Source organism: Labeo rohita, chromosome 12 (assembly GCF_022985175.1).
Source record: "Labeo rohita strain BAU-BD-2019 chromosome 12, IGBB_LRoh.1.0, whole genome shotgun sequence".
In the NCBI taxonomy this organism is placed as follows: domain Eukaryota; kingdom Metazoa; phylum Chordata; class Actinopteri; order Cypriniformes; family Cyprinidae; genus Labeo; species Labeo rohita.
The window spans coordinates 13223579-13234923 of record NC_066880.1 but is presented as its reverse complement, the minus strand read 5'-3'; the positions used below and the strand labels follow the sequence as shown (position 1 = coordinate 13234923).

General features: G+C 36.1%; 1 protein-coding gene across 1 annotated transcript; it reads left to right on the top strand.

The window, feature by feature from the left end:
• Positions 1-1663: 1663 nt before the first annotated feature.
• meox1 (mesenchyme homeobox 1) lies at positions 1664-8259 on the top strand. The gene is made up of 3 exons (XM_051124272.1): positions 1664-2455; positions 5991-6163; positions 6749-8259. The coding sequence occupies exons 1-3, from the start codon at positions 1999-2001 to the stop codon at positions 6869-6871; spliced, it is 753 nt and encodes a 250-aa protein (XP_050980229.1). The 5' UTR covers positions 1664-1998; the 3' UTR covers positions 6872-8259.
• Positions 8260-11345: the final 3086 nt, after the last annotated feature.

The following is an 11345-nucleotide window of genomic DNA, read 5'->3' as shown; positions in this document are numbered from 1 at the left end:
CTTACTGTATCCCCATTTATTAATTTAGCATTTGATAAATGCATAATGTTAATGTAAATATAAATCAGCCACAAATAATGAGTATTGCTATCTGTGTAAGTTAGTGTAAAGTAAGTTTTGTTCACACTGACAGCATTTATTTGACATATAATAACTGGTTTATATACATTACAGTTCAAATGTTTGGGGTCAGTACAATTATTTTTTAAGAAATTAATTATTTTACTCAGCATGAACACATTAAATTGATTGAAAAAATAGCAAAGACATCTATAGTGTGAGAAAAGATTTCTATTTCAAATGCATGCTGTTCTTTTGAACTTTCCATTCATCAAACAATATTAAAAATGTATCATAGTTTCCCAAAAAATGAATGAATAAATGTAAATGTGAATATAAATCAATCACAAATAATGAGTGATGCTATCTGTGTGTAAGTTAGTGTAAGTTATGTTCAGACTGACAGCATTTATTTGATATTTATTTGAATATAATAATATATAATATATAATATATAATATAATATATGACCCTGGACCACAAAACCAATTGAAAGCTTATTTATTCAGCTTTCAGATTATGTATAAATCTCAATTGCAAAAAATTGACCCTAATGACTGGTTTTGTGGTCCAGGGTCACATATAATATAATATAATATAATATAATAATTGGTTTATATTACCATTTAAAAGTTTGGGGTCAGTACAATTATTTTAAAAGACATTATTAATTTTACTCAGCAAGGACACATTAAATTGTATGAAAAAATAAAATAGCAACAATATCTATGAAGTGACAAAAGCTTTTAAATATAAGCTGTTCTTTTGAACTTTCCATTTATCAAATAATACTAAAAATGTAATCACAGCAGTTTTAAACATTAAAAATAATATAAAAGATTCTTGACAACCAAGAATGATCTCTAAATAATCTTTTCTAATTTCTAAATGATCAAAACTGTAGACTGAAGTACTGCCTCCTCAAACCACAGGAATGAAATACATCAAAGAGTAAAAAAGAAAATAATAATAATACAATAGAATATCTAATAATAGTATAATATATAATATTATAATATAACTTTTGAACATAATCATTGTTTATAAAAACATATGCAGTTCTGTTTACACATTTTTCATTTAGCATTTTTGTTCCAGCCTTGTTTTATATAACTTAGGAATTATTCAGATAATTAAGATGCTAATGAGTTTACAGACTAATTTGGTGTTAAATTTAATGACAGCACGTTTGTGTGTTTGTTGTACTACAGCTTGTGCGCGCAAGAGGTGTGGAAGGAAGCACTGCTTCAGGCCTTTTCACCAGCAGTGTGACAGAAACCCCTGGCTGTGTCCACAGCCAATACACACGTCCTTAATGCAGACCATGGAGCGCCACGGTTCATATTAAGTGAGGTACAAATTCCCACCAAAAACGTGAATTGCATAAAAAGTAGCAGAGTGAAAATAGGGGTTCTGGGGATAAAAGAAACTAAAAAGGATCCGGTCAACTTTCCTGTGTGGGTGTTCATTTTATATTTTACAGACAATGTTCCTTTAAAAGCCAGCACCTGGAAATCCCATTAGATGTGCATATAAAATCCTCCATGATTAATAGTATATGAGGCAGGGCTGGGTTGGGGGGTACCAACATGTGGACCGCAGGACTCCTCCTCTGCAAGCTCACGTTACACTCCATAAACTTGCTACTCTTTCCCACCTAAGTGCTTAAAAAGGAGGAGGGATCGCTTGTCAGGAATGTCTCAGAACTGTGAAAAGAGCGTGTAGAGCTGAGAGTGGATGTAGTGGCTCAGGCTGAAAGCTGAATGAGAGAGTGTGTGAGCTGATGTTTTACACCAGACTAACGGAAAGGCCGCTTCTTGATTTGCAAAGGTGGACTCTGAGGCGTTGACGTGCACATGCTGAAGTGGATATTTCCCACCAGACCCAGAAAGCTGCATCTCTGAGGACACCTATACTCTGTACTGTGTGCTCTTCAGCATGGACCAGCCAGCCAGCAGTTGCATGAGGAGCCCTCACACGGGCAGCGCTCTGTGGGGCTGCGTCAGGAGCCCCCATTCGGGAGGCTCCGGAGCCGGGCTACAGCCCTACCAGCAGGCCCCGTTCGCCCTGCACCAGAAGCACGATTTCCTGGCCTACACAGACTACGCGCTGGTGCCGTCGCCGCACGCTTACCCTCGCGAGGACAGACTGTATCCGGAGGCGCACGGCGGGTACCAGCGGACGGAGTGGCAGTTCGCTCCTTGTGAACCCAGAGGCAGAGGGCAGGAGCCGTGCCAGGGGGCGGCAGAAGCGGTGGGAGCTCAATTGGACAGTGCAGGGGGAGACAGGCTGCCTGGAGCAGTCACAGCATGTCTAGAGGGAGAATACTCACCCCAAAGTGTGCCAGCGGTTGACACAGAGAAAAAAAGCTCCAAGCGGAAAAGAGAAATCACAGGTGAGTCATTTAGGCAAGAGTGAATGAGATATGAGGCGATGGCTGGAGTGGTTCACTCCGAATCATGTGAACATTCTAATTTTTTTTTGTCTGTTGAAGATTTAACTTAGCATCTAAATTCAGTGCAAGTTTGTGTATGCTCACATATTTATCATTTTAAATCTAAATGACTTTCTTTCTTCTGTGGAAAACAAAAAAGAATAATTATTTCAACTGTTTTTGTCAAAACAACACCGGAACCTGCTGACTTTCATTTCACTGTATTACAAATGAAAAAGCAACATATACAACAAAAAGGTAAACAATGACAGAATTTTCATTTGGGGTTGAACTGTCTCTTTAAGGATGTAATAGATTTTACTACAGACATTCTATTTAAAACTCCTCACAGCAAGCATGGACATGAAGGATGACCCATAACACATTATTTTGCGCATATTATTCTGCAGTTGCTTCCTTCAATTGTTGGAGGCTCTTAGGTAAAGTTCAGCTTTACGGTGTTTGCTATTGTTTTCGAATCATCTGTTTGCCGCTTTTGACATGTGGTAACATCTGTCACACTTTCTCAACCCAGATCTGATTTTCTCAAATATTTTGATTTGGATGAAAGACGTGGATATACATCAAGGACTGTATATAAGCGTATATATGTGCTATGAATCTCTTCAAATCTAATATACTAGACTGAAGATGCTCAAAAACTGAAACCAAACTGAGTCATAGAAGTTTTATTATTATTATTAAAATAAGCTTTTTAAACACCCCATATTAAAATGTAAAGTTTTGTGCTAAAAGTTCATATTCGGCCATTTTAATATCTAAATAAATGTAGGTTTTGATGAGTATTACAGCTTCTGGCTAATGATGCCAAGAAATAATTATATCTATATAATTTTCATAATGAACGCTCTCCGTATTTCCAATTTCACGCTATTCTGAGAAGAGGAAAAGTGAACCTCAGTGTTTGTGGCACATCTGGTGTATTAATTTTATCTCTCAGCCTTTCTGTGGAAACTGAGACAGTTTTCTGGGATCAGGGAAAATTTCTTGAAGATAAATACATTTCTCCATTAGTGCCTTGTGTAGCACTGGCCAAAACAGCAAGACAATATTTGTTACGAGTGGCATTTAAAAATGATTAGGTCAAATCCATCACTAGGCCCACTACTACAACAATGCATCCAGGCCTCATAGTCTAATGCGGGGAATAAATATACCCTTTCCTTCTCCGAGTTACCTTAATGTAACCCTACATCACTTGCGGTCGAAACAAGCCAGACCACGTCTGTAATATAACTTGCCTGCGATCCCACTTCTACATTCTTATCCATTGACATTTTCCTGTCGTTAAGCAGTAACAGGATCTCCACAGAACACACTCTCAGTTTGACTGGAGAGAAATTCACCATCGTGAAAATATTCATCACAGAGGTTGAGGGAAGGTGTTGTAAAACGACGGTTTAAATGATAGAACGGAGGTGTGAAAATTTTGGCAAGGATTTGATAATCAAATCTGGTAGTGATTATGTTTTCACCAGGTTTTTTTCTTTACCTGAAATGACAAGCAGACACTCAATGATTGCATGAAATTGTAAACAGATGTGATATTCGCTCCCAGAATGAATTCTGAATCACGAATGATGTGCTCATCATTTTTTTCCTTTCTCTTACATCACAGCTCTGCCGTTTACATCAGTTTAAAGAAGTAAAATCGTCAATGTCAATTGACATATTCTTCTGCGCTTCTGTCAGTTGCCTTTTAAAGATTGTTAGTATGTGTTCACTGTTCCCTTTCGTTTGGTAAACACTGAGCTTGTCAATTCATTTGCTCAAATTACTTTATTAGTGCTTTGTACATAAAATGCCAAATGCCCACCAGACACCCCACCGGGGGGAGAGGTTGCTCCCTAAATGTTTATAGGCTTTTGCTGGGGAAATTTATTGGAGTCTGTTTTTCTGGAGCACGCACATACACACAGTGCCAGGTGTTTCTCCCCCAACCTGCCACCACCTTTCCATTTATTACCCTCGGCAGTGCATTTAAATGAACAGGACTTTAATGACGATAATAACGCGCCTTCTTAGGAGCAGAGGCTACAGGTTGCCATATGTGAGAAAGTACTTGTCTCACTTTCCCTCTCACATCTGGCAGTCCTGTCCGTTTCACAGTCTGGCCAGGATCTGGCGAACACGAAGCACGAATTCTCACATTGACAAATTAAAGTCATTTCGCAGAAATTGCATCAGCTTTCTTTCATGCTACCGGTTCTAATACGCTGCGTACAAAGGGTCACAAGGTTGGAATAACTAATTAAACTTGTTTAAACTGCATAGCATGAATTTCATTTTGAAGGAAAATGTGTATAAGTATATAAGAGACAAATTCACACTCTTAGATTTCAGCTAGCCCCATCCGAGCCTTTGTTCTTTTGTTAACGGATTTAACAATGTTACGGTGCATTCCTTGCTAACTTGAGTCCTCTGTGGTCAGTTGTGGCCCCCGACAACCCCCAAACTCTCAGCATGCTTTAACTGGGGCTCAAACACCCTGTGATCTGAACTGAGCCCTGTGCAAATGTGTGCCCTGTGTGGCCCACAAAACGCCTTGTAACCATGTTTTAATGCAGACAGAGTTTTAAACTTAACATGCATGAAAACACACGTTGCTCCTGGGGGAGCCGAACTTCAGTGTTGCATTTGAGTTTAGCATTTTTTAAAAGAATAGTTGAAAATTCTGTCATCATTTACTCACCCTCATGTTGTTCCAAACCTGCTTGACTTTCCTTTTTCTGTGAAACAAAAAAGAAGACAAATGTTTAAAATAGGGCTGTCAGTTTAACGCGTTAACTTAATTAATTAGTTATGAAAAAATAACACGATTAAAATATTTTAATGCAGTTAACGCGCTGGCCCCGCCCCCAGACCTGTACATCATCTTATATTTCATACAGTTGACTGTTGACAAATATGATGCAGGGCAACAACTCCATAAATGCAGTTATGCCCTAAATATCACATATCTCACAATATCACGAGTGCTGATTTAGTCCCGATCATAACTTTCACTGTATGAACAAAATATACTGAGATGTTTCTTAATGATCTTCTTTTATGTTCCATAGTTCACATTAGGCCATTGCAGCCTAAATGTTTATGTGTAATAAATTTTTTGCTGACTCAAATAAAATATTTCTTTCTAAAGCTACAATTTATAATGTCTACTTGCTACTTTCTCATTTAACACAAAAATAACTTAATCGTTTGTGGGGGGTTTTACAGTCAATTTATTTTTCGATTAATATACGATTAATTCGATTAATTAATCGACACATCATGTAATTAATTAGATTAAAATTTTAATCAACTCACAGCCCTAGTTTAAACTGTTTTCTGTTGTTGAACAATGACAGTCAATAGGGTTTAAAACTATGTTTGACCCACAAAATATATTCTTAATTACAATTCCTTTCAAATATAATTTAACTGCCATAGACTACAGAACTAATGCTTACTAGTCTTTCTTTGTAACTTTTAGATATTCAGGACTCAAGCTTCAAAGCAGACTCGAACTGCAAGGCTAGAAAGGAGAGGACTGCGTTTACCAAGGAACAACTTCGGGAGCTGGAAGCCGAGTTCACCCACCACAACTACTTGACCCGCCTGCGCCGCTACGAGATCGCTGTCAACCTTGACCTCACTGAGAGACAGGTACAAAAGACACTTCAGCTCACGCTAGTGGCATTCTTGGCTGAAAATGAGTCTGTGTGAAATATGATTGACAATACCGAAGCAGAGCCGTCATCCCATCAATCCCTGACTTCGCCCTTCAGCGATTTCGGACTAGGCTTTTTTTTTTCAGTTAAGCTTAGACCACACTTAGCTTGGTCCTTGATGGTTTTCCCAGGCCTGAGTCCCAAGCACATGCCAGATCCCAGCACAGCTCGGCTTCTCCCGAATCCCTTTGCAACTCTTTCTCCACTTTTTCCGATGCATCCTACATATCTTGGCCGTCTGCCACCCTTTGCTTTCAAAATGAGTGGCAGACAGATTCAGTCAAGAAGAAGCATGTAAAAATAGTGTGGGAACAGATGGTCCATGTTCCTGTGTTTCCACAGGGAGCGAGGGATGCACAGGGGTCACTGACTTGCGTTCCTCAGAGCTCAGCTGTCAAAAATAATGTCACAAATCTCTTGATTTGCTGGCTGGAGAATGATTTCGAATCACTTGAGAGTATGCGTTTATTCTTAAAATTACTTCCAGACTGTTTTAATGCATCTTTGTTTTAATTCACAGGTGAAAGTGTGGTTTCAAAACAGACGGATGAAGTGGAAAAGAGTGAAAGGAGGACAGCCTGCATCTCCTCACGACCTTGAAGCAGATGAGTTGGACTCCGCTGCGTCGCCCAGCTCTGAGTAAAGCTCCGATCTAGACATTTGCTCATATTTACAGTCACCCGGCCATACGCACAATGTCCAATTTTTCACTAGACCTTCCACGTATCCCGTTACACTGCTTCATGGACAAAAGCGTCCGTGCTTCCTGTTGCTCTTCTCGCTCAGATGACTAATTATCAACAGAGCTTCAACGGCTTGGAAGCACCATCCACTTTCAGTCCACATGTTTCACTTTCATTCATAAACAGATCGAGTGAAATCAGAGGCCTATAAAAACCCAATTACTCACGTGTAAAAACAATTTATATTAACTGTTCAAGCCCTGGTTTAATAGCTTTGACCTCCAGCCGTGACGGCATGATGTAGGTCTTTCACACTGTGGTGATGGTGCCTGAACCCTGATCAGAACCACCTGTGAAGCTCCACAGAACGACTAGACGGTCTCAGGATCTCGCCAAACCACCAAAGCATCGATATCAAATCTTTATTTTCCCCTAAATTGTGTTGTCAGGTTGCTCTTAGAATAAATCGTTTCCATTGTTGAACTTTTTTCTTTTTTTTTGTACCTTTCTTTTTATATGAAATTAATAAAACACAGATGTTGCATAAAAATGAGAAAAAAATAATAAATAATTTGAAAACTGAGAAAAAACTAATTGTGCTTTTTATTTCTTATGATCTCTTTTGAATTGTAATACGGCCTATTTTATACTGAGACCTGCTGACATGGAGGCAGCATTATGCCAAAAGCAAGTTTATATAACAAATTTCATAAATGTAACATAAATACCAACACCAGTCTAGTGCTATCAAATCAATTAATCACAATTAATCGCATCCAAAATTAAAGTTTGTGTTTACATGATAAATGTGTGTGTTCTGTGTTTATATTTATATGTATATTTAAATACATATAAATACAACATTTCATAAATGTAACATTAATATCAAAACCAATCTAGTGGCATCAAATCAATTAATTGCAACCAAAATTAAAGTTTGTGTTTACATAATATATGTGTGCGTGTTGTTTATATTTATATGTATATACATATAAATATAAAAATGTATAAATATAACAAATATCAACATCTAGTGCAGTCAAATCGATTAATCGTGATTAATCACATCCAAAATAAAAGTCAGTGTTTACATAATATATGTGTTTGTACTGTGTTTATATTATATATAAATACATAAAAATATAACATTTAATAAATGTAACATAAATATCAACATCAATATTGTGCCATCAAATCGATTAATCGTGATTAATCGCATCCAAAATAAAAGTTTGTGTTTACATAATATAAGTGTTTGTACTGTGTTTATTTTATATATAAATACATATAAACATAACATTTAACAAATGTAACATAAATATCAACATCAATCTTGTGCCGTCAAATCGATTAATCACGATTAATCGCATCCAAAATAAAAGTTTGTGTTTATATAATATATGTGTTTGTACTGTGTTTATATTATATATAAATACATATAAACATAACATTTAACAAATGTAACATAAATATCAACATCAATCTTGTGCCGTCAAATCGATTAATCGCGATTAATCACATCCAAAATAAAAGTTTGTGTTTACATAATATGTGTGTTTGTACTGTTTATATTATATATAAAAGCATATAAATATAACATTTAATAAATGTAACATAAATATCAACATCAATATTGTGCCATCAAATCGATTAATCGCGATTAATCGCATCCAAAATAAAAGTTTGTGTTTACATAATATGTGTGTTTGTACTGTGTTTATATTATATATAAATACATATAAACATAACATTTAACAAATGTAACATAAATATCAACATAAATCTTGTGCCATCAAATCGATTAATCGTGATTAATCGCATCCAAAATAAAAGTTTGTGTTTACATAATATATGTGTTTGTACTGTTTATATTATATATAAATACATATAAACATAACATTTAACAAATGTAACATAAATATCAACATCAATCTTGTGCCGTCAAATCGATTAATCATATAAATATAACATTTAATAAATGCGATTAATCGCATCCAAAATAAAAGTTTGTGTTTACATAATATATGTGTTTGTACTGTTTATATTATATATAAATACATATAAACATAACATTTAACAAATGTAACATAAATATCAACATAAATCTTGTGCCATCAAATTGATTAATCGTGATTAATCGCATCCAAAATAAAAGTTTGTGTTTACATAATATATGTGTTTGTACTGTGTTTATATTATATAAAAATACACATAAACATAACATTTAACAAATGTAACATAAATATCAACATCAACCTTGTGCCATCAAATCGATTAATCGTGATTAATCGCATCCAAAATAAAAGTTTGTGTTTAAATAATATGTGTTTGTACTGTGTTTATATTATATATAAATACATATAAACATAACATTTAACAAATGTAACATAAATATCAACATAAATCTTGTGCCATCAAATTGATTAATCGTGATTAATCGCATCCAAAATAAAAGTTTGTGTTTACATAATATATGTGTTTGTACTGTGTTTATATTATATAAAAATACACATAAACATAACATTTAACAAATGTAACATAAATATCAACATCAACCTTGTGCCATCAAATCGATTAATCATGATTAATCGCATCCAAAATAAAAGTTTGTGTTTAAATAATATGTGTTTGTACTGTGTTTATATTATATATAAATACATACAAACATAACATTTAACAAATGTAACATAAATATCAACATCAATCTTGTGCCGTCAAATCGATTAATCATGATTATTTGCATCCAAAATAAGTTTGTGTTTACATAATTATATGTATATATGAATATATACACATTCTAACTTTTATTTTGGATGCGATTAATTTTGATTAACCGATTTGACAGCACTACACCAACCAATTCTGTGTGATTTAAGGTTGTTTCATTATCATTAAAGGGACAGTTCCCCCAAAAATGAACTTTCTGTCATCATTTACACATCATCATATCGTTCCATGACTTTTTTTATTCTTAAAAAACAAAAGCAGATATTTTGAAGAATGTTTCAACTGTTTTCATCTATAGAATAAAAGTCTATGAGGTCTAGTAACAACATGTTACTAGTAGCAAGGACATCATTAAAATAGTCCATGTGACATCAGTGGTTCAACTGTAATGTTATGAAGCTACTGACGTCACATGGACTATTTTAACAACGTTTTTACTGCCTTTCTGGGCCTTGAACGTGTCAGTTATGTTGCTGTCTAGGGTCAGAAAGCCCTCGGATTTCATCAAAAATATTTTCATTTGTGTTCCGAGGATGAACGAAGGTCTTACAGGTTTGGAACGACATGAGGGTGAGTAATTAATGACAGAATTTTCATTTTTGGGTGAACTATGCCTTTAAGCACAATAATAATCTTCTAGAAAGCTCTCAAAGCTCTTTTGAAAGGGATCAGCTCCGTTCTTGGCCCCAAAAATTTGAAGGAAGCATCTGGATGGGCCCGAAAATCGATTTCAACCAGAACTTAGACCGGCCCACGTGGGGGCGATTCACACCAGAGGTCTGGAGAGTGACCGCTGGTGTAATGCTATGGAGAATAATAGGTGGGTAGGAGTGAAAAGATGACTTCTCAAGTACAGGATGTTGTTGTAGCAGGTAGCCAGTCATCCAATTTCCTGCTTCCCAAAGAAAACAGTGGTAAAGCATCCAGGGACTCACAATGGTGGGCCTATACTCTGGCTGGCCGGCCGGCCAAACAAAGACTGGAGAGGTGAGTGGCCTGTGAGGTGGACCGCCGCAGGAATAGTTCCAAACACACCCATGACGGGGTTAAGACCCACAGTGCTGCTGACCTTGTGCCGCCACAGCTTGCTTTCCACCATTACATGCACTGTTATTGCTTTTTTACTAATGACTATGAAAATAAGCCATGCGTATAAACCTAATTAAGATATTAGAGCCCCTAATAAAAGCACACTACAGTGGTCCATTTACACCTGTGACGTTTACTAAAATAAACACAGTAGGGCATTTATTCTTGAAGACACATTCACATACAAGCTATTTAAACAGAACCGTACCGTTTTGTTTAATTTTGGCCCCCAAAAAATAGCACGTTAAGTAACGTGATCTTGAGTACTCGTGCTCGTTCGCCCGGTGACTTCATTTAGACGAGGATTCTCTAGGGGTAAAACGGAGAGCGGAAACGAGAGAAAGAAAGACAGATGGTAGAGAAGTCTGGTCTACTGAACAGGATGAACGCTCACAGCTCAGACTGACAGTTAACTAAAGAAACCAGAAGACAAAGTAGGGCAGTTTCATCATTCTGTGGCTCAGCTCTCGATGACGAATGTATATTTTAGGAAGAGATGTTTTAAAGTAGCTCTGTCAATTTGACCTGAACGAGAAACAAAACTACATCTGTTTGGAAGAGATTCATACTGCAATGCAACTGTATTTTGTCTTGCTGAGATATAATAAATGTAGTTGA